Source organism: Buteo buteo, chromosome 3 (genome assembly GCF_964188355.1).
Source record: "Buteo buteo chromosome 3, bButBut1.hap1.1, whole genome shotgun sequence".
NCBI lineage: Eukaryota > Metazoa > Chordata > Aves > Accipitriformes > Accipitridae > Buteo > Buteo buteo.
The window spans coordinates 17,130,775-17,149,645 of NC_134173.1; the positions used below are offsets into that span (position 1 = coordinate 17,130,775).

At 36.0% G+C, this 18,871-nt stretch overlaps 1 protein-coding gene across 1 annotated transcript in view; it reads right to left on the reverse strand.

Annotated features, from left to right (window-relative positions):
* LOC142028918 (cadherin-7) overlaps positions 1 to 18,871 on the reverse strand; it is a 79,633-nt gene that overhangs the window by 15,615 nt on the left and 45,147 nt on the right. The window contains exons 4-7 of the mRNA XM_075022918.1: positions 17,848 to 17,967; positions 15,370 to 15,537; positions 13,837 to 14,024; positions 3,791 to 4,044 (exon numbers count right to left, since the gene is read on the reverse strand). Coding sequence (XP_074879019.1) covers positions 3,791 to 4,044; positions 13,837 to 14,024; positions 15,370 to 15,537; positions 17,848 to 17,967 — 730 coding nt within the window. The remainder of the gene's footprint in view (positions 1 to 3,790; positions 4,045 to 13,836; positions 14,025 to 15,369; positions 15,538 to 17,847; positions 17,968 to 18,871) is intronic.

The window sequence follows — 18,871 nt, forward strand, 5'->3', positions numbered from 1 at the left end:
TTGTCCAGTTTCTCTGGGGCATTGAGAGAAGCAAAGCCGTATGCAAAGGCGAGATAGTTACAGAGTGACCTGAGCTGACTGTGGCAGGCTCCATTCCTGGAGTGTCCTTTTAAGTGAGGTTATAGGTATTGCCCTCTCTTTTCTTTCCTCCCCTCTGCTGTAGGCAAACTTTCATTTAGTCATGGAATAACATCCTCCTGAACCCCAGCTAAGGAGAAGGCACGTTGGAAGTTTACTACATGGCTGTGCCATCCAGGCACTGCTCCCGGGGGAGGCTGGCAGTCTGAGCACAGAGCTTTCTATCCCCAGCAAAGAGCTCCTGAGTCACCCAGAGCTGCAGGAGTAGGGAATAAGAGAGAGGGGATGCGGAGTAGGTCAAAGGATTGCATGTCAACCCTGTCAGCTCCTGGTGCGTTACTGTCATTAGGGAAACACAGGCTCGTGCCCTTAACTCTTTGGCTTAACATATCTTTTACCTCCAAATTTGTTTTAGGAAGGGGAAATGAGCTCCTTAGCAAACAGAAAATAGCATAAGGGAAAAGGTCAAAACGCCTGTGGGTGTTTTGCTTAGGACCATTTTGAGAGAAAGGGACAGTTGATTAGGCAGATTTACATTTACAACTGGAATATTCTTGACATTCAATTTAATATTGGGTCAGATTCTTGTACTCTCATTTAGATCAAGTATGTACTCCAGAGAACTTCCCTACACTCAGGATGAATTAAAATGTCTGAATCAGACCAAGTGTGATCATTACAATTACTGTCACACTGATGATATATTAGATTATTAATATAACATTAACCAAATCCTTTGAACAACGTGGAAGGAAAGAATTATGGAAAATAGTTAAAAAATGGGACCTCCCAGATATTATGAGACTACTTGCTTGTTCTATGTTGTAATAGACCAACTTCTACTTTGTTGTATTACTGTGTTTTTATCTAACCATCTTGGCTGCAAAATCTTAGAGCAGAGACTTGTTACATAATTAGAACTGTTTTATCATATTATGTCACAGTGAGAGAGAGAACAGAGTAAAGTCTTGTAACAACAGTTACAGCAGTTTTCATGGGTTAAGGCCCTCCCTCTTTCACTTTTTTCTTTTGTTTTTGTTTCCATTTTCTGTTAACTGTAGTTCATTTTTTACTTTATTTCATGCCAGCACTGTTGTTTATTTGGTCAGCAATGCTCTTCAGCTGTTTTGTGTCTGGCGAGTTTCCCCCTGAGACTATGCCTGTCACCTCTGCTATGTAGTCAGTCTTGGCAGGCCCCGTAGCTGGGATTTAATCTCCTGCCAGCCCTTAGATTTCCTAATTATTAACACTATCGCTATGCAATTTGAAGAGCCAAAGACCTTTCTTTAAAAAAAAGGTAAGAAAGAGAAAGAAGGAGAAGGAGAAAGAGGGGTGAGAAAGACAGAAAAAGGAAAAGAAAGCAAGGAAGCAATAAAAAGGAGGAAGGGAGGGAGGGAGGGAAGGAAGGAAAGAAGGAAAGAAGGAAGGAAGGAAGAAGGAAAGAAAGGAAGAAGGAGGGAGGGAAAGGAAACAAGTTATATAAATTGGATGACATTCTTATGAAACAAGAAGGAAAATCATTTTTATGCATAGGAAACAAGCAGTTTCCCTCAACTTATTTACAAGTGTTGTATCCGTATTCAAATTCTAAAAAAATATTTTAAATACTTTTAATCCTTTAATTCCTTGCAGCCATTAATACTTGAAAATCTTTGAGCTGCAGGAGTCTTAAATCCTTTATTTAAGCTAGTTCAAACATCAATAGTTCTCTGGTCCATATGAGATAACCTCTTATTTTCAAAATATTTATTACTCCCACTCACCCCCCCCTCCTCCAGCATTGTCAAGGTTTTAATTGTGTCTGATCTTGTAATTTCAACATTTTCTGAATTGTAACAAATCTATTTTTTAATCAATATCAATATAATCCAATGTTTGGAATTTGTAATATTTATTTATAGATTGATAATTTAAACTTCTTAAATAGATCATGAGGAGTATTATGGATTAATCCTCCTTAACACATTCCAATTTTAGGTGAATCTGAAGCAGATGCAGGACAGCTTTAAATTATATGATCTGTCAGTACCCCTGACAATATACACAGCCAGTTCACAAGCATATAGATAAACCCTCACTATTTTTTTTTCCTCCCTCTCAAATTTCAAACAGCTGTGATGCAGAAGAAATCTTCAAGATGTTATTTAAGCTAGTGATATAACTATTTTTTATGCTGGAATTGTAAAAATTAACCAGATCAAGGCCAATAAACTCATTCTTATGTTTACACAGGAGTCAAAAGCGTTCTGAGCGTGGACTGCATTTATGGAACTGGATTTAATCCTACTCTACATGATTCTGCTAAACCAGATATTATACACCAGATGCTAACATCAGTGCCAGAAAACACTGCCACAGCAAAGAAAGAGTTCAGCAAAGATAAATTTCACAAGTAAATCCATGCCAACCATCCATCTAGGACTTGTTTATACATGACAGGAATCAGCTATTTTGAATATGTTGCAAATACATAATGAAAGAGAGAGAGAGAGAACACTTACATCACCTCTAGGAGTGAAACATATGCTTTATTTTTACAACTTAAGATTGCTTCTTTAGAAATTACAGAGCTACACTAGAGTCCCAAGTTCATCTTCAGTGCATGAAACTAAAAATTTAACACCACCAAAAAAGGTGACATCGAAACGAGTTCTGTACCTGTGAGGTTCTTTTCTATGTATGCCCTAAATGAACAATAATAACAAATGAAACTTAGTACTAACTTTTAATTGTCTCTATGTTCATCCTCCTGCAGATATTTAAGCTCACAAAATTCCTGAGTTAGAAGTGTTACCCCCTAGATCCTTTGCATGTTCCTTTGACAATTAATATTACTACTCTGCATAAGAAAAGTAACAAGTAACTTATTACTGGTTTAACTTAGGTGGTGAGTCTTTGTCCTTGAGCTTTGGCCTTAGATACTGGCAAACAAAAGATTGATACTTTGTGTTTTCTTATGGTTTCTTTATGATCCTGGACATTAAATTGTGGAAGACTTGCAGGATCTTCACACACTGAAGACAAAGGAAGAGGCCCTTGACACTGTTCAGGCATCTCTAGTGTTCATACCTCTTCCCATTTGAACAGAAGATATTTGGCTGCAGCAGAATTTACAGAAGCCAAGATATTATTGATTTTAACCATCCTGACTAGGACAGGATGTGTTGTCCTATCCATTTTTCTCATGTATATTTTTTTCTCATTTTTTTCTGTGGGACCTCAGCTCTGGTTTACCATGCAAGAGTCTATGTGCTATTATGTTTTTGTGCATAGTGCATGCAGAATATGAATCATTATGCACACACACACAGACACACACAGATATGTATATTTTATATATAGATAGATAAAGCGATCCTCGTTGATTTAAGAGAACATAACTTGTTATAGATAATAATAAACTCTTCCTAAACTTAGAGAGAAATAATTATAAGTAATATGTTGAGGTTTTTTTCCTTTGGAATCGTGAAATTATATCTTCTCTTCTCTTCTTTGTTTTACAGAGATGTAATTATATTATCTTTTCAAAGGTTCTGTAGTTCAGGAGTATAAAAGTCAAAATGTGCAAACTCTTGAAATATCTCAATCTCCCTCTGCAAGGGAAACAGGCTAACTAATTGCTTTCAGTGTAACCAAAGACCCTCTCTCAACAAAATGAACAACCTCAATACAAAGGCTAAAGAAATAAACAATTAAGACATCTTATAATTACCTGACAGGACTATTTGAGGCATCTGGATCATGGGCCGCTACAGTTCCAATGATAGTGCCAACCTTTGCTGCTTCAGACACCACCATGGAGTACAAACGTGAAGTAAACACAGGCGGCTCATCAACATCTTCTACGATTATCTTCACTGTTGTCATATCACTGAAGGGCCCCAGACTCAGAAAGCGAGGGTCAACATGCATATTGGCTGCTTCTATCCTCAGGGTATAGCTTGTCTTAGCTTCAAAATCCAGCTCCTACACAGGTAAAGTTATTTGGAAATTTTATTATCCAGTGATGTCGCCACAAAACTGTTTCACTTACAACTGTCAGTAAGTACAAAATGAACTTTGCCATGTGTATACAACCAGTACTTTTGATTAGCAGAGCATAGCTGATGGCTTATTTTTTAGCTTTCTCAAAACACTGTTTGCAGTGTCTCACTAGTGAATATTCCCCAATGATTTTAACGGTAAAGGTAGTTCTAGCCTGTGAATGAAGCAAGAATTCTCTGTTAAAGGCAAAACTTTCTGTGACTTCTGTGACAACCAAGTTCTCCCCCATTATTTCATCATTGTGAATGAATACTTCTTTTTATCTTATTCATATTTTATATAAGATAATGCTAAATACAATGTGCCATACTACCCAGACATAAGAACTCAATATAATATTCACTGGTGAAAACACATCATTTGGAAAATTGGGGGAGGGGCCATTTGCATACTATTGGGATTGACTAATCAATTATTACACCAAGCTCTGTATAAATTTGTGTAGAAAACGCGGCAATTGGTTAAACTTCATTGTTTATATGACAATATTTTGGACTGACATGCAGCCTGGAGATTGTTTTGGTTTGTTTTGCTCATTAAACAAAATGCACATTAATTTTTTCCACCTCCATTCTGCTTTAATTTTCTTTGATGAAAGTATAGTTTCTTTTGGAATATTTCCCTCCACAACTAACAGGATATCTGTGATCTGGAGGACAGTCCCGTAAAGAAAATTATTTTAGAGGCACAAAAGCATCTTACCTTACAGCCAATTATTGAAAGAAAGCATCATGCTAATATTAGCACAGTTTATCCTATATCTATAATCTTAGTTTGTTAGCTTGCACCAAACAGCTGGCTAACTATTCCTTTGCAATTCCAAGTTTAATCATTAAGAACAGCAGTAAAAGACCCAAGCATTTCTAAAACTGCAGTCTGGTTACTGAACTGTCTTTTCAAACCATAATTCCAAGTGTATAAAACAGATTACAAAAGGTTTTCTGCAGTTCTGATTCTGAATACATCATAGAGATCTGAAACGTTCTTGCACAATAACCTGACAGCATCTGCAAAACACTCCTGTACTCACTCAGAGGAGCAGCAGAGGTGAAACACACATCTGTTGACCTACAAATGCAAGGGTCTAAGTTCTCCATCAACCTACAGTAGGATAAATCCCAAACGAGCACCTTAAGGTCAGCAATTATGCTGATGTTATGATACAGCTGTACACAGTTTAGATTTAAACATGAAAAATGAATTCCAGCACAACACACTCAGAAAGGCACTGAACTTTTATAATCTCTATGTGGCAGCAAAAGGCTTCTCCGAATGGGAATACATACGATCTTCATGTTATGCAAGTGCTTACTTCTTGCACTGAATAGGTGCTGTAGTATCCATAGATCCCCAAACACATAAAGGAAAGGTTGTCTGGATACTGGTCACTATACTGGATACAACTGGTCAGTATTTATTACTAAAGCATATTTAATTGTTTTTCATTTTAATTTTGGTTTTATATTTCAAGTACAATATGTGTGCTATGGAACAAACCTCACAGCCATAATGCAAATGTAATGCGGTGTCAGGATGATGAAAAATGCCTCAGAAACTATATTGTATGGGGATAACAATTAAGCAACTGATATGACCAGATGAGCAGCAAGGTTAAGGAGAAGACAACCAAGCACACAAATATCTTAAGACTTCTCATCTTCCAATAAAACCATCATATTAATTAAAGAAATGATAACCTGAAGAATGCCAAAGACAAAAGGCTGAGATTTGCTGAACTAAAAAAAAAAAAGCAAGCCCTTAGTGAACAGTGTATTTTCAGTCAGAATGTACAAAAATATGTAGCAGAGAAGGGAAGGCTAATTAATTCTTATTAATCGGGGATATCTGTTGAAATTGTATGATTCAGATTACAGCTATACTTAATCAAACACATGGAAATACATCATGAAACTGCAGACAAGATAGTTTCTTTCGGTATACTAATGTCAACACCGCAGTCATCCTAAGAAAAAATGATTACGAAAATTCTGATTTAATAAAGAAAGTGCATAGAGCACAGTATATGTGGTTGGACAAATTATATAAATTTTACTTCGAATAGAATAAGAACAATAATGATGAAATATTATTTAAATTATTTTTAATACATTCCCTTGTTTCTATATTGATTAAAGACTAAATTAGAACTTTTATAATGGAAATCATAAGAACAGGTGTTTTCTATGTGAATGTTTATCACAAGGGCTGACACACACTTTAAATCATCATATTTCATTCTTGTAATGTAGAAAGAGATCATTCTTTATTTGACTGGATTACAGGAGTGTTAGACTTGTAGGGAATACACAAAACCCACTTTCATTAGAAAGGTGTTTCCTCATAAAGAAGGACGCAATACTAATGATCGTGCAGATGCATGTTCTAAACAGGCTTGCTTACTAAAAGCAGGTTTCACCCCCTCTAACTTAGCCATGTACATGGGAGAAAACCACCATATGGTGCTTACAGTGGGCGTAGGAAAATTCTTCCAGGGAAGAAATCAGCTGGTCTACTTCTGAATGCCTGTTTTTCACCAGTTACTAGTAAGGGAGTGTCAAAAAATGGAAGAAGTAAACATCTGCTTTCAGCAACATGAATCCTGCCCTGGGATTCCCTCAGATATCTTCTGGTACCCCATACTGCTGATAGTTTCCAAAAGATATAGGGGTCCTTGTTAATGAAAAATAAATAAAAAATCTAACATATGTACATATACAGTGGGGAACAGTTGGTGTTTAGAAGAGGGGAAGTATGGATTGGCAAAGGAGTTTTACAACATCAAATGGTATTGTCTTATACAGTGTGAGAGACTGAATTGTTATCTCGAGCTGTTTGTCTCAAAGATTACTGGGTATACGGCATTTGACCTTGTTTGTGTCTTAACCTCGCTCTTGGAATCATATCAAAATCTTCCCTGTCATTGGATCGGGACATTTAGGGGCGGTAATATTGTTTTATTTTAGTTCTTTGTAGCAGAGCCTGTCTCCTGTGGGGTGTGACAATGTCTACAAAAGCTAGTCATCATTCCTCAGTCTGTTCCTATAGGATACACATGCTCAGATCCTATGGTGGCTACACAAGTAGCAGGTTTTGAGGCAGAATATAATCTGGGAAAATAAACAAAACCTCTAAGATATGATTAGTATGCAAGAGTTCTTGACCTGGTGGAAATGTTTCAACAATTTGTAGATAATCTAATGAAGACATTACATACTACAGAGAGTAATGAATGACTGAAAAAGCGAATGGAAAATATTTCCTTTTCTCATTTCTTCTGATCTAATTATCACTGGTGTTTGTTATACAGAGAGCATTATTTAACTGGCCTTTGGATCATGCCTTCATTATTTCCTGCTATAACAAAAGCACAGGATTCCAATAATGGAATACCAAGTCAACAGCCTACAAATGGCTACATCAGTGTTGAAGGTTAAATGGACAATGTATACTTCAGTCCTTCAGTACAGCTTGACAATTTCATTAATATCTGTGCATTAGTGTTATCTGATTAGATCCCATGCAAGATCCATTTATCTTTCTCTCATTTGGGGGTTTGTGGGGTCTTTCTTTTTATTTTTATCTTTTTTTCTTTTAAGGGTAAGAATTTTATCCTGTCTGAAGGAAATTGCAAAACAAGTCATCTGTGTTACAGAGGCTGGATATGAAGTTATCATTCACAGGAAGGCCATTTTTGTAATGTTCATTTTTTATTGTATGGTAACTTTGTAATAATGTACTTCTCAGAAGTGAAAATCCCATTTTTAAGCCCAGTTGAGGTTTTATAGTGAAAACTGCAGTACATCAAACAAATGCACATTATCTCTCAAAGGAACCATGGAAGCCTCAAATTCTTACATTGTAAACTCTGATATAGAATTGAAAGAAAATTTTCTAGCTGAAAAAAAAAAGCAAAATGTTAACAGTAATAGAAAGATAGCTTTTCACTCAAAAGCTTATGCATAAACCCCCCATTTTTACAATTGCCAGCATTGCTCTTAGAATGAACTCAGGTTTTAGAATAATCTCTTAGCAGTCAATTTCGATGAGAAAGTACTTTGCGACACTATTTTCACATTTTTCCCTTTAACTTTCAAATTGGTTGCTGATATTGGTGGTAGGGCTGTGTACTGGGGGGAGAAATGAAGGCCAAGTGAGCAAGAACTGTACTATGGGAAATCTTCTCAATGCTTGTCACTTGCTACAGTGAGACATGACAACCCTCTATAGAGTCTTCAGGCTTTTGTTTGTTTGTTTGTTTGTTTTGCACTTACATCCACTAAAATCTCTTCATAGACTTTGAAATTGTTTGAATCAGATCTCATAACCTTCCAAAAAGTCACATATGATTCATATAATAAAAATATACCTAGCGGCCTTTTTTATTATTAAATTACCATTACTACTTTAAGCACCAAGTATTTGATAAAGGCGTAGGTGGATACAGATTATGTATCAGGTTTTTATCTTAAGAGGTTTTGCTACTAAGCTGTTATTTTTATTGAAGTCTAACTATAGCCTGCAACTTGGTGAACAAAATGAGATCTGTACTTCTATGATGCCTATTTTTAGTAATAATGCTTTGGAAACTACAAACAATATGGTCTTGTGTATGCATTTTGCTTAGAAAGTTTAGCCAAGCTTCCATTCATGTGTATTACAATCAGGATTCTGTGAACAGTCAACATGAATTCACTTTGAAATTGTACACAGATAGGTTTGCATGGATACTTCAGAATTTATTGTATTAAATGACTGAATCATCACTCACTTCCATAAACGTTTCTTCAGTTCTAAGGTTGCTACTGCAGAGACAAATCCAAAACATCTTTTTCAAACTCCAATGTATTCAGAAAAATTACACTTTTCTTCCAAACACCCTCACCACTGTGAAATGTAGCTATGCAAATTATCTGAGTCCTTGCTAACAGCATTGATAGCAGAATGTAAATTACAAATGAAACCACAGGAAGGAATTGATCCTACTCTACAGATGGAGAACTGAGTCACAGTGTGAACTAGGATAAAATTTTCAAATACTTCTAAGAAATATAAATGCCCAATCCCTTTTCAAAAACTGCGCAAGACATTTCCTTTTCCTGAAAAGATCACCTAAGATGAATGTTTTTCTAAATCCTGCTTAAAAGTGACTTACACATCTAATTTAGCTCTACTTAGGAATTCACTACAGCAAGTGTGCCTACAGGGTGGAGAATAGCCAAATTCTCCCATTATTTGCAACATCAGAACTCTAGCACCAAGTTTGAGCAGGTGGTACCTTTAGACTGCTCTGTACGGGATAAAGGAAGAGCTTTCTTCTGTTTCATTTACCAAGTGAGAACTTTTCATTTTTTATTATTATTTAATAAAAGAGAGGGTGGGAAAAGAAAAAAATAGGAAGGTTTCCACAGTGACTTGAAACGACTAGGCAACAAATTATATGAACATAGTAGGTTACAGGAAAAGACCCCCACTAGTTTTCCCACCCTTCCTGTAAGCTGAGAATACCACTCTGAACTGTGCTTATGGGTCCCATTCACTTGTTGTTTATACCAGCATTTGGAAAATAAAGTTTGCCTTCTAGCATTTTTCATATCCTATTGCAGGTTGGAAACAGAGCATGGCATCCTAAAAGCAACTTATGCACTTTTATATACTGTCCTAGATAAGTGCTGAATAAAATTTTTGCATATGAATTCAATGAATTCAGTTAATGTATTGCAGAAGAAGGTAGACTTTATTTTTTAGTGACAATAACCAAGTAAATGGTTCAATACTGTTTTTACTGTCATAAGATGAAATCTTAGCTTCATTGATTTAACAAAAAAAACAATTCCACCCAGAGTTAACCTCTTGTTATTATTTACACCACAAATTCATGAACATAAGTTAGTCCTTGTCCCAAAGAAAATTTTTTAAAAGTTTGTTTGTTTGTTTTCTAGAATGAACTTAAGCAACTTGCTGGAATACATGAACTTCACATCTCATTCATTTAATCCTGATTCAAACTTCCTAACCAGGATGAAAGAAAATAAGGTGTCACAAGCATGTGGAAAACCATATAGCAGCAAATATTGTGCAGTGGTACAGCATGCATGCTTCTTAGTTGTGCTGCATAAGGTAGTACAATCCTACTCTTTACTCTTTGGAGGGATAAAGACCAAGTCGATGAAAAGACAAAGTATTCCTCTCTTTTCTGATTCTGTATGGTCAAGAGAGTTATTATAAGAGTACCAGCCTACTGTCAAGATGTTACCTTGGGCTGAGGTTTAGTCTAGTGGCTAGTACAGACTGATGCGAGGCACCAGGCAGCAACAGTACCAGCATGTTCAGGAACATGCCATCCCCAGTCCTACCATGGCTAGAAAAATTATGAGCAGAACTACTACTACTATTTGAAAAAGAGCACTGTTCTCAAGCTGTTTAGAGAAAAATCCATCCTGAATAAACCATGCAAGCCAAAGAGATACCTGGATTTAGCAATGCAGAAGAGGGATAAATGAGGGAACATTACACTCCATATTTCGATGAATATCACTGTTAGACTAAAACCATGATTATTTTTTTCTGCTGACTTTTGATGTTTTGAAGTCTTTGTGTCATAGGCTGCAGAGAAGAAATGTGTTCAAATGTGCATGGAAAAAAACCCAAACCAAACCGAAAATTATACACACCCAAATCTCATTCACAAGTTTTGCCGCCTTTCACTGTTTGCCACAAGTCCATTATACACAAGTAATCTTGGGAAATATGTAGCCATGTAACATTTTTCTCTTTCTAATATAACAATTCTTGGTATCTCTCTTTTTAAAAAAATTTCATTTTCCTGAATTTATATATATCTAAATAATTTATTTGCAATTTTTGCTGATCCTTAGGCATTTTCTTCCATATTTCATCCAATTGGAGCATACAAAAATCCTGCTTTGCTCACTTAATTCTTAAATCTCACTTCTTTCAATTTATTTTTTTTTTTTAGAAAAACTTTGTTTTTTACTGGATGCTCCTTAAGTGTTTAAAAAAAGTCTTAGAGGAAGTCAACTTTTCAAATTGTCTCAAAGCGTTAACCTTCTAAAAACAGAAATTAAAATCCTCAGTTTGTGTATGGAACTCTGAAAACCAGATGCCAAACTTTCCCTGCAACACCCAGCACAAAAATGAATGGAGCAGTGCCTTCAGCTGCTCAGCGACACTGGCGGTGATTTTCATGCCCAGCCTGCTGATTTTTATGTACGACTGAAGGAAAAGTACGCAAAGCTAAAGCTTGCATTTGCATTTAGAACCAAAGCATGCCTTTTCAGAAGTCTCTGCCTTGGCATTTTACTGCTTGATGTGTACACAGACATGTCATCTGAGCATAAAAATACACAGGAATTTAAAATGATGGGCATGTGTTTGGGGGCTGAGCTGTTTCTCAATGCCTCAGCTGATTTCAGGGGCATGAAAAGGAGAGAGCTAATTACACTCAGAGGTGTACAGAACGTCACGTGCCGGATAGTAAAATGTTTAGGCAGATTCCAGGCTACAGACTTAATTTCTTCCCTGATTCCTTACTAACCATCATACATTATCATGCAGAGATAACCTCTGCTCAACTCCACAGTGATCTGGCAGGTAAGGCTCAGGGGTTGAGGCCCATTTAACCTGCATACACTGCCATGAATGCTCTTCTTTGTACTTGTTCCCCAGAGAAGAACAAGGTACCGTTGCCTTTTAGCCACTGTGCTTGAGCTCTTCACTTACATTCTTCCCTCCTGGCCAATGTTGTCTGCCTTGGGCAAGGCAACCAAGTTCCCCGGAGTCCCAGTGAAGAGCTCAGGGCATCCAGAGGTTGAGAGGTGCCCCTCAGCATGGGGACTCCCCTTTGCGTACAGAAGAGGGAAGAAAGTCCATAACAGCAGGACAATGAGAGAGAAAAGTTCTAATGCTGAAGAGAAAAAAGTCCAAATTCTTGTGTCAAAATATAGCAGCATCTAGGTTTAAAAATGATTAGCAAATTGGAGCTTTTCATCAGATCAAAATTTTGTAAGCTTTTTAATGAAGTCCACTAGCTATTTCATAAAGCACTTCCCAGGATAAATATTCAGTACTGAAAAGTCCAGTTCAGCTCCCTAACTAAAGTGATTATAGAAATAATAAATGACAATTATTTGGTCCACTGTGCAACACTGGAATCAGGATATTCCAGGAACAAACACCACAACTACAAGAGCATACTAAACTGAAGCCCCCAGCTGAGTCAGTGTTGCTCACTGTGGCACTAATAAATGCTCTCCCTCTGGGATGGGCATCTCTCTTCCAGATCCTTGCTCAAAAACCCTAAATGAGCAAACTGAAGGAGCCACATTGAATTTGGCTGTTGAACAAAGAGACAACTAACTTTTCATCACTTGTGTTTCAAAAGTGCTAAGCAGAAATTAGCACAGTTTGCAAGAAGCCTAAGATGAATGTTTTTGTTTTAAAAAAAGATGATTCACATTATACATATTAGAGCCTGACCTTTCAAGGGTGCAGAACGTCTTCCATTTGCTGTGACATCTATGGATGCTTACCAGCTCTCAGCAGGCGTTCAGAGCATCAGAGGATTAGCCCATTGCTTTGCAACATCATGCAATATTAACTTCTTTCAAAGGAGAAATGTTACTGAAGTTTTACACTGCTTTAGAAGGAACTGATGCACCAGAGGAGGGGAAAAAAAAAGAACCCCAAACAAAACAAAACCACAACTGGTGGGTGAAGTTTACAGAGATTAAAGAGTATATAGGGAAGAAAAATCTGCCGTGGAATCATTTTAACTACAAACATATGTCCCTGTTCAGGAACAGACTTGCACATATTCTAAAATACCAAGTTAGTACCATATTTTAGGGGGTATTAAAGTGCTTAGCAGAGTTAGGGCCATAGATTCAGTATTGTCATTGCCAAGCATTCACACATTAAGAGTATGAAATTATGAGAAGAGATTCTTCTAAGGTGTTGGGTTTTTTCCCCATTCTTCTCAACATTTAAATTTTCTTGCAAAATATTTAAGCACATTTTTATTTTGTAAAAGGATACTCTTTAAAATGTGTTGCAGCAAGGTAAGAATACTGAGTTTTAACGTTTTTATATAAACATGATTTTTCAGTTTTAAAATGTTAGTTTTCTAACTGTACATATAGAAAGCTAAGAAGAAAAAATATTTCTTTAAATAGTTCCATTTTGTTGCAAATAATACTTTTCTATAACATATTATCTCGTAAAACAACTATTCTTACTGATACATAATTTTAATGTTAGTAATGTGTGCCTTCTGAATAGAACAACATCAGCCAAAGACAATTATATATATATTTTTTTTAATTACATTTGGGATCCATTTTATATTTGGAGCTTGCATTTTTACTGTAAGATATATTTTCACATTTTCTCTTTAATATGAGGACAAATGAGACTAAAGCTTGGATTCCCATCCAAACTTGTATATGCAGGAGCTTTAAAAAAAAGACTCATCAAAACAATACAGCTATTGCCAAAAAAACCCAAAAGATTTTTCAGTGTAAGTCATTAAAAAGCTCAAAATCACACACACGCACGCACACACTGAAGTCAAGATGAAATATGCCAATGGAAAATTTTACAGCAGATGAGGCTTTTAGAAACAAAAGCTTATACTCTCATTAGCTGCCCTCATCTTGCACAGATCCAAACAGAATCAGTAAGAAAAATCAGACTTACTTTCTGAATTGTTATGATTCCCTCCTGGGTATCTTTGTCGACAGAAATTTTGAATACTCCCAAACCATCACCATCCACAATCTTATACTCCATTTCAGCATTAGGTCCCACATCTGCATCTGCAGCTTTTATTCTGGCCACCACAGAAGCCACGGGCAAAGACTCTGGGACATTATACTGATATGATCCTGTGAAATTTAAAAAATTAATGAATTCAGTCTTCTGGACTGTAGGCTAAAAAAACCCCTAGCCTTCTTAAAATCTACCTTCCTTTAAATCATGCACTTGCAGTCTACTCAGGCTAACAGAATATATTCAGTTTAAAATAGAATTGCCCTTTCTTTGCTAGGTTTTCCTGGTGATGGACTCTACTTTAAGTACTATGGGCATAATTCCTTCCTACAACGACAGAAGTACAAGGCAAAGATGCAAAAACATAATGCAAAACTTAAGTGCAAATCATGAGGTGAATGCCTGCTACAGAGTTCCAATGCAGAAAATATTTTAATTTGGTTTCCACAAAAGAGGAAAAAAAGCAAGTAAGTCAAATAATATCAATATAAACTCTTATGCTTTTATAGCTGTGTATCTTGATTTTGCAGTTTGCAATCTGACTATGACTAGAAACTGATATATATTCATTTCTTTAACAGTAAGTGCACCATCTGCATTCTTGAAAATTCCAGCTTTTTCATTCAAGTAGAAAATGATATATATGCTGTCAAAAGGGTATCTGAGTGCAGCCTGTAGCCAATAACGCCCTCACCTTCAAAAATAACTTCAGTTATTCTATTATTATTTCAAGCAGTTGGTGGCTTGAAATAACAGGAAATCTATTATGTACAGATCTATTTTTTATTTCATTGGAGGTGAGGCTGGAGTGGACGTGAATACATTCTTCATATTATTTTTATTCTACTTAGCAAGGGCGCTTTTTTTTTTTTTTTTTTTAAGAAAAAAGCACCCCAGACAGAATGCTATTACTAAACTGAGCTCTACAGGTTTGAGCATACATCTGTGTACTCCTTTATTTGGTTAGGATGGGAGCCACCTTGGTCAAAGAAAGTAAATGGAGGGATGATGACTTTCCAGCTCTTCTGTGATTAACTCTTCAGGAAATGCTGTATGCACAAGAGAAATCCTGCTAAAATGCGAAATGAATATGAAGGATTAAGAGTCAAGCTAAAGAACTATGCATCCTGAAGTCCAACTGGCAAGAGCTAAGTATCTATTAGGGTGTATATTTTTTTACTTTTTATTCATAGAGAGGAAGTAAAATACATTCATAAATGCATCTGCTGTACATCATTTCAACTGATATGAAACATATTAGGTAAAGAAAAAAGATTCTTCAAATGTAATAATAATAATAATAAAGAATAATAAAAATATACCTTGCTGACAGTGATTCTCAAAATACTTAACATGTAAGCTGAGCACTTTTACTCTTTGCTTAGAAATAGCATGACGTGTAAAGAAAATAACAATGTTTAGATATAATATTACAAGTCATATTTTGACAAAGTAACTTACGTCGTGGAAAGCGGGGTGGGTTGTCATTAACATCAGTCAGGGTGACAGTTACAGATGTGGTCCCTGATAATCCACCATTCTGCCCAACCATGTCCTTTGCTTGAATAACCAGTAGGTACTGGTCCTTGGCTTCTCTATCCATATTTGGAAGGGCAGTCTTGATAACACCTGCAGTAAGACAAGATATGTCAATGGTTGCACAAGCAAAAACGTTACCATGGAAGCCGAGTTTGCCTTTGAAAGGTAGCAGCAGATCAATGATTGCAACAAGAGGGGAAAGAATTAATTTCAACATTAATATCACAGGTTTTGACTAGGACCTGAACTGACATACTACAAGCTTATCTGAAGTAGTCATTAAAACCCACCAATTTTTATTTAGTACTAGATTCTTTGGGTAGTGTCATCCATGACTGTATTTTTTCAAATATCTTCTCCCTGAACTATAGACTTCATGTCTTGGGTAACACTCCCTTCCCTGGAAGATATCATCTTCTGTATTTGATTTCCCACTCTTTTAAAGCTAGGAAGAACAGAATATTCTGCATTCTTTTTTAAGATTCCAAGGTCAAGACTCATTTCACAATATCTTGAATAGTCATTCACCACATTAACTCTTACTAATATTGATATCGTGTCAGACTCCACATATATATGAAATTATCTTATTTTATCATATATTTGCTTTAACAATACCCACTTCTAAAGCTCAGTGTAATTAAGAGATTTTTTATTTATCAATGCAAATACTGTAATATCTGAAGTAGTTTTTGTTATATCCATTTCATAATCTGCATACAATTTGTAATTAATTGATTTGAAATTAAAACCAGAAGAAAGCTCCATGTTCCGTCCTTTCAGTTCTGTTGATATAGGTCAGAAAATAAATATGCCGTCTCAAAACGTGATGACTTTATGAATATTTCATGCTCAGTACACAGTACAGCTGCTAACTCTGATTTCCAGAGAGGCAGCCGTTTACTCCACCAGCACTTAGTGTCAGCAGTGAAGGAAACATAAACAAACTAAATAAAGGAGAGGCACATTGGGACACATATCTCTTCATCTGATATTTGTCGAATGTTTAGTTAGAGTTTTATTTCTTTCTTCCCTTATGAATGCAGGACTTGCCATTAATCATCTCTGGGTTGAAACATTTATTTCACAAACAGACGGTCTGGCACTATTTCACCCATTTTACAAGACGTGTTAAAACACAATTAATATACAATTTCATAATGTTATTGTTTCTACATTGCTTTTTCTGACCTGCTTGTTCTTCTATCATAGTTAAATTGCCAGGCAACATTAACCAATCATTTGGAAGCTAATTATCATGCACACAGGAAATTTGAGTATCACATCAAAGTGAAAATGTATGCAAACATTTCAGTCTGAATCCTTAAAGATTATGATTTAGCAGAAAATACTGTATTATTGTTCAAGGGCTGTCTACCGTCATTATGACGATATACATTGTACATACATATACATTGGGAGAGAGAGAGGCGGAGGGAAAACCACTATAAATCATACTCATTGGGGGAAAAAGAAAATGCTATATATCCCTGCTGAAGATGGACCTGTTGCAAAATGAAGATAATTATAGTACTTATTTCTGCAAATTTAGATGCTGTTGAACAGAGTGTGACCTTTTGGTCATAGCATTGGTTTTCAGGTCTGATTCACATCACAGATTGTTTATGATAAATACAGTAAATTGTTTCTCTTCTGTCTCAATTTGTCCATCTCTGGAATGAAGATTATAACTCTTCTTCATGTTGGTGTAAGTGAAAGTTCAGGCACCAAACTGAACTGAGCAGAGTGAGAACTTATTTTCCCACTCTATGAAATGATACAGTAGCATGGGTAATGTTTTTTTAAACAGACAGAGGATTAAAGGCTGAATCTTGTTGTGGCTTAAAATATTCACAAAATTTCATGAAAACAGTAAAAAAAAGTTCCACCAGTAACTTGTTTTGAAAGTGGCAGCAAAATGTTGTATCAGATAAGGATAGGAAGCATGGTGCTTTCTCCTTCAAACTAATAAAGAAAAGATAAATTTCCCACAACAAAACTTTAGTTTAAGAAGGAGAATGGAGAGGTGATCATGCCTAAATCCATACTTAAGGAAAGCTGGCTATGTGACATTTAGATATTTCTCAAACAAATGTCTGCAAAATAACTTGTTCATAGCTTCTTGAAATTTTCATTGATCAGAAAGATGGCAACAGGTAGCAGACCAGGGTGCTGGTAGATTGACAAGAAGATAAAAATTCCCATTCCAACAATGTCTGCTCATCACATAGCTCAGATCTGTGGTTTTCATAATCTATTCTGAAGAATAAGAGATTAAAAGATCAACAAAATACAAATGTATTCAATTAACCAAAAGACCACATTAATAAATTCCTAGCAATTTTTAATACACCTTTTCTTTTTTCTCAGCATTACTGCAGAGAGTTTATGGCAAGTTACCTGTTTTTGGCTCCACAGAAAAATAAGGTTGTCCTTGCAATATGCTGTAAACCACTCGAGCACTGTTGCCATAAGTAGGATCATCTGCATCAGTCGCTGTCACCTGAACCACAGAGGTACCTGCAAAATGTTTAAGGGACTATTGTACATAAAAGATACAAAAATCTGAACTACATTTATTCAACATGCTGTGCCAATATATATCTGAAACAGTGTGAGGTGGCTTTATCACAACTGTCCATCATTTCCATGCTGATTCAACTTAGAGTATAAGGTCCTCTTTGTAAACCAGTAGTATCAGCTATTACAGAGTTCCGTCTTCCCAAATAGTCTCAGCCTTTGACTCACAGCAATAAGAACCATCTCACTCAGTATCTCCCCTGCTCTATCTCTGCCTTTTGTTGGTGGAGGGTATGTGAACAATATTTCTTAAATTGTGGTGATGCCTGGAGTATGCTTAAGTATGAAATATAGTAATAGTTTCCCTTTGAAGGGAAGTCTGCATGCTAAATTGTAATGAGTAGTTAGAGATTCAAATACACATACATATATAAGTATTATATATTTTGATAATTGTACCCATATATATGTATAAAATTAATTTTAGCCTATAAAATTATTTACCCTTTCGTAAAGAGATGGCTGAAGAGTTTCTGTTTCAGCTCAGAGAAAAACTGGTGAGAGCTGTCTCTAAATTCCTTTTAAAAGTACTAATTTCCTTCAATAATCTGCAATACTTTAGTATCAGTTGTGGTAATAATGTGCTGCATAAACATTTCTTGAGCAAGAAATGTCTGTATGTTGACAGGAAAAAGAAAGTGAAATGTCTAACTGGCTAGAAAGAAGGGTATATTTTGTGAGGACCTCATTCTGCATCCAGCTCCTATTCATTATGTTCTCCACGTCAGCTCCCATTTGTTTTGTTCTGTACAACAGCTTCCGTGATGTATGCTGAGAGCAGAATAGAACGACACTTGGGAGCCAGGGCCTTGGCCATGGTCACCACCCTCTGATAGCCAGAAAG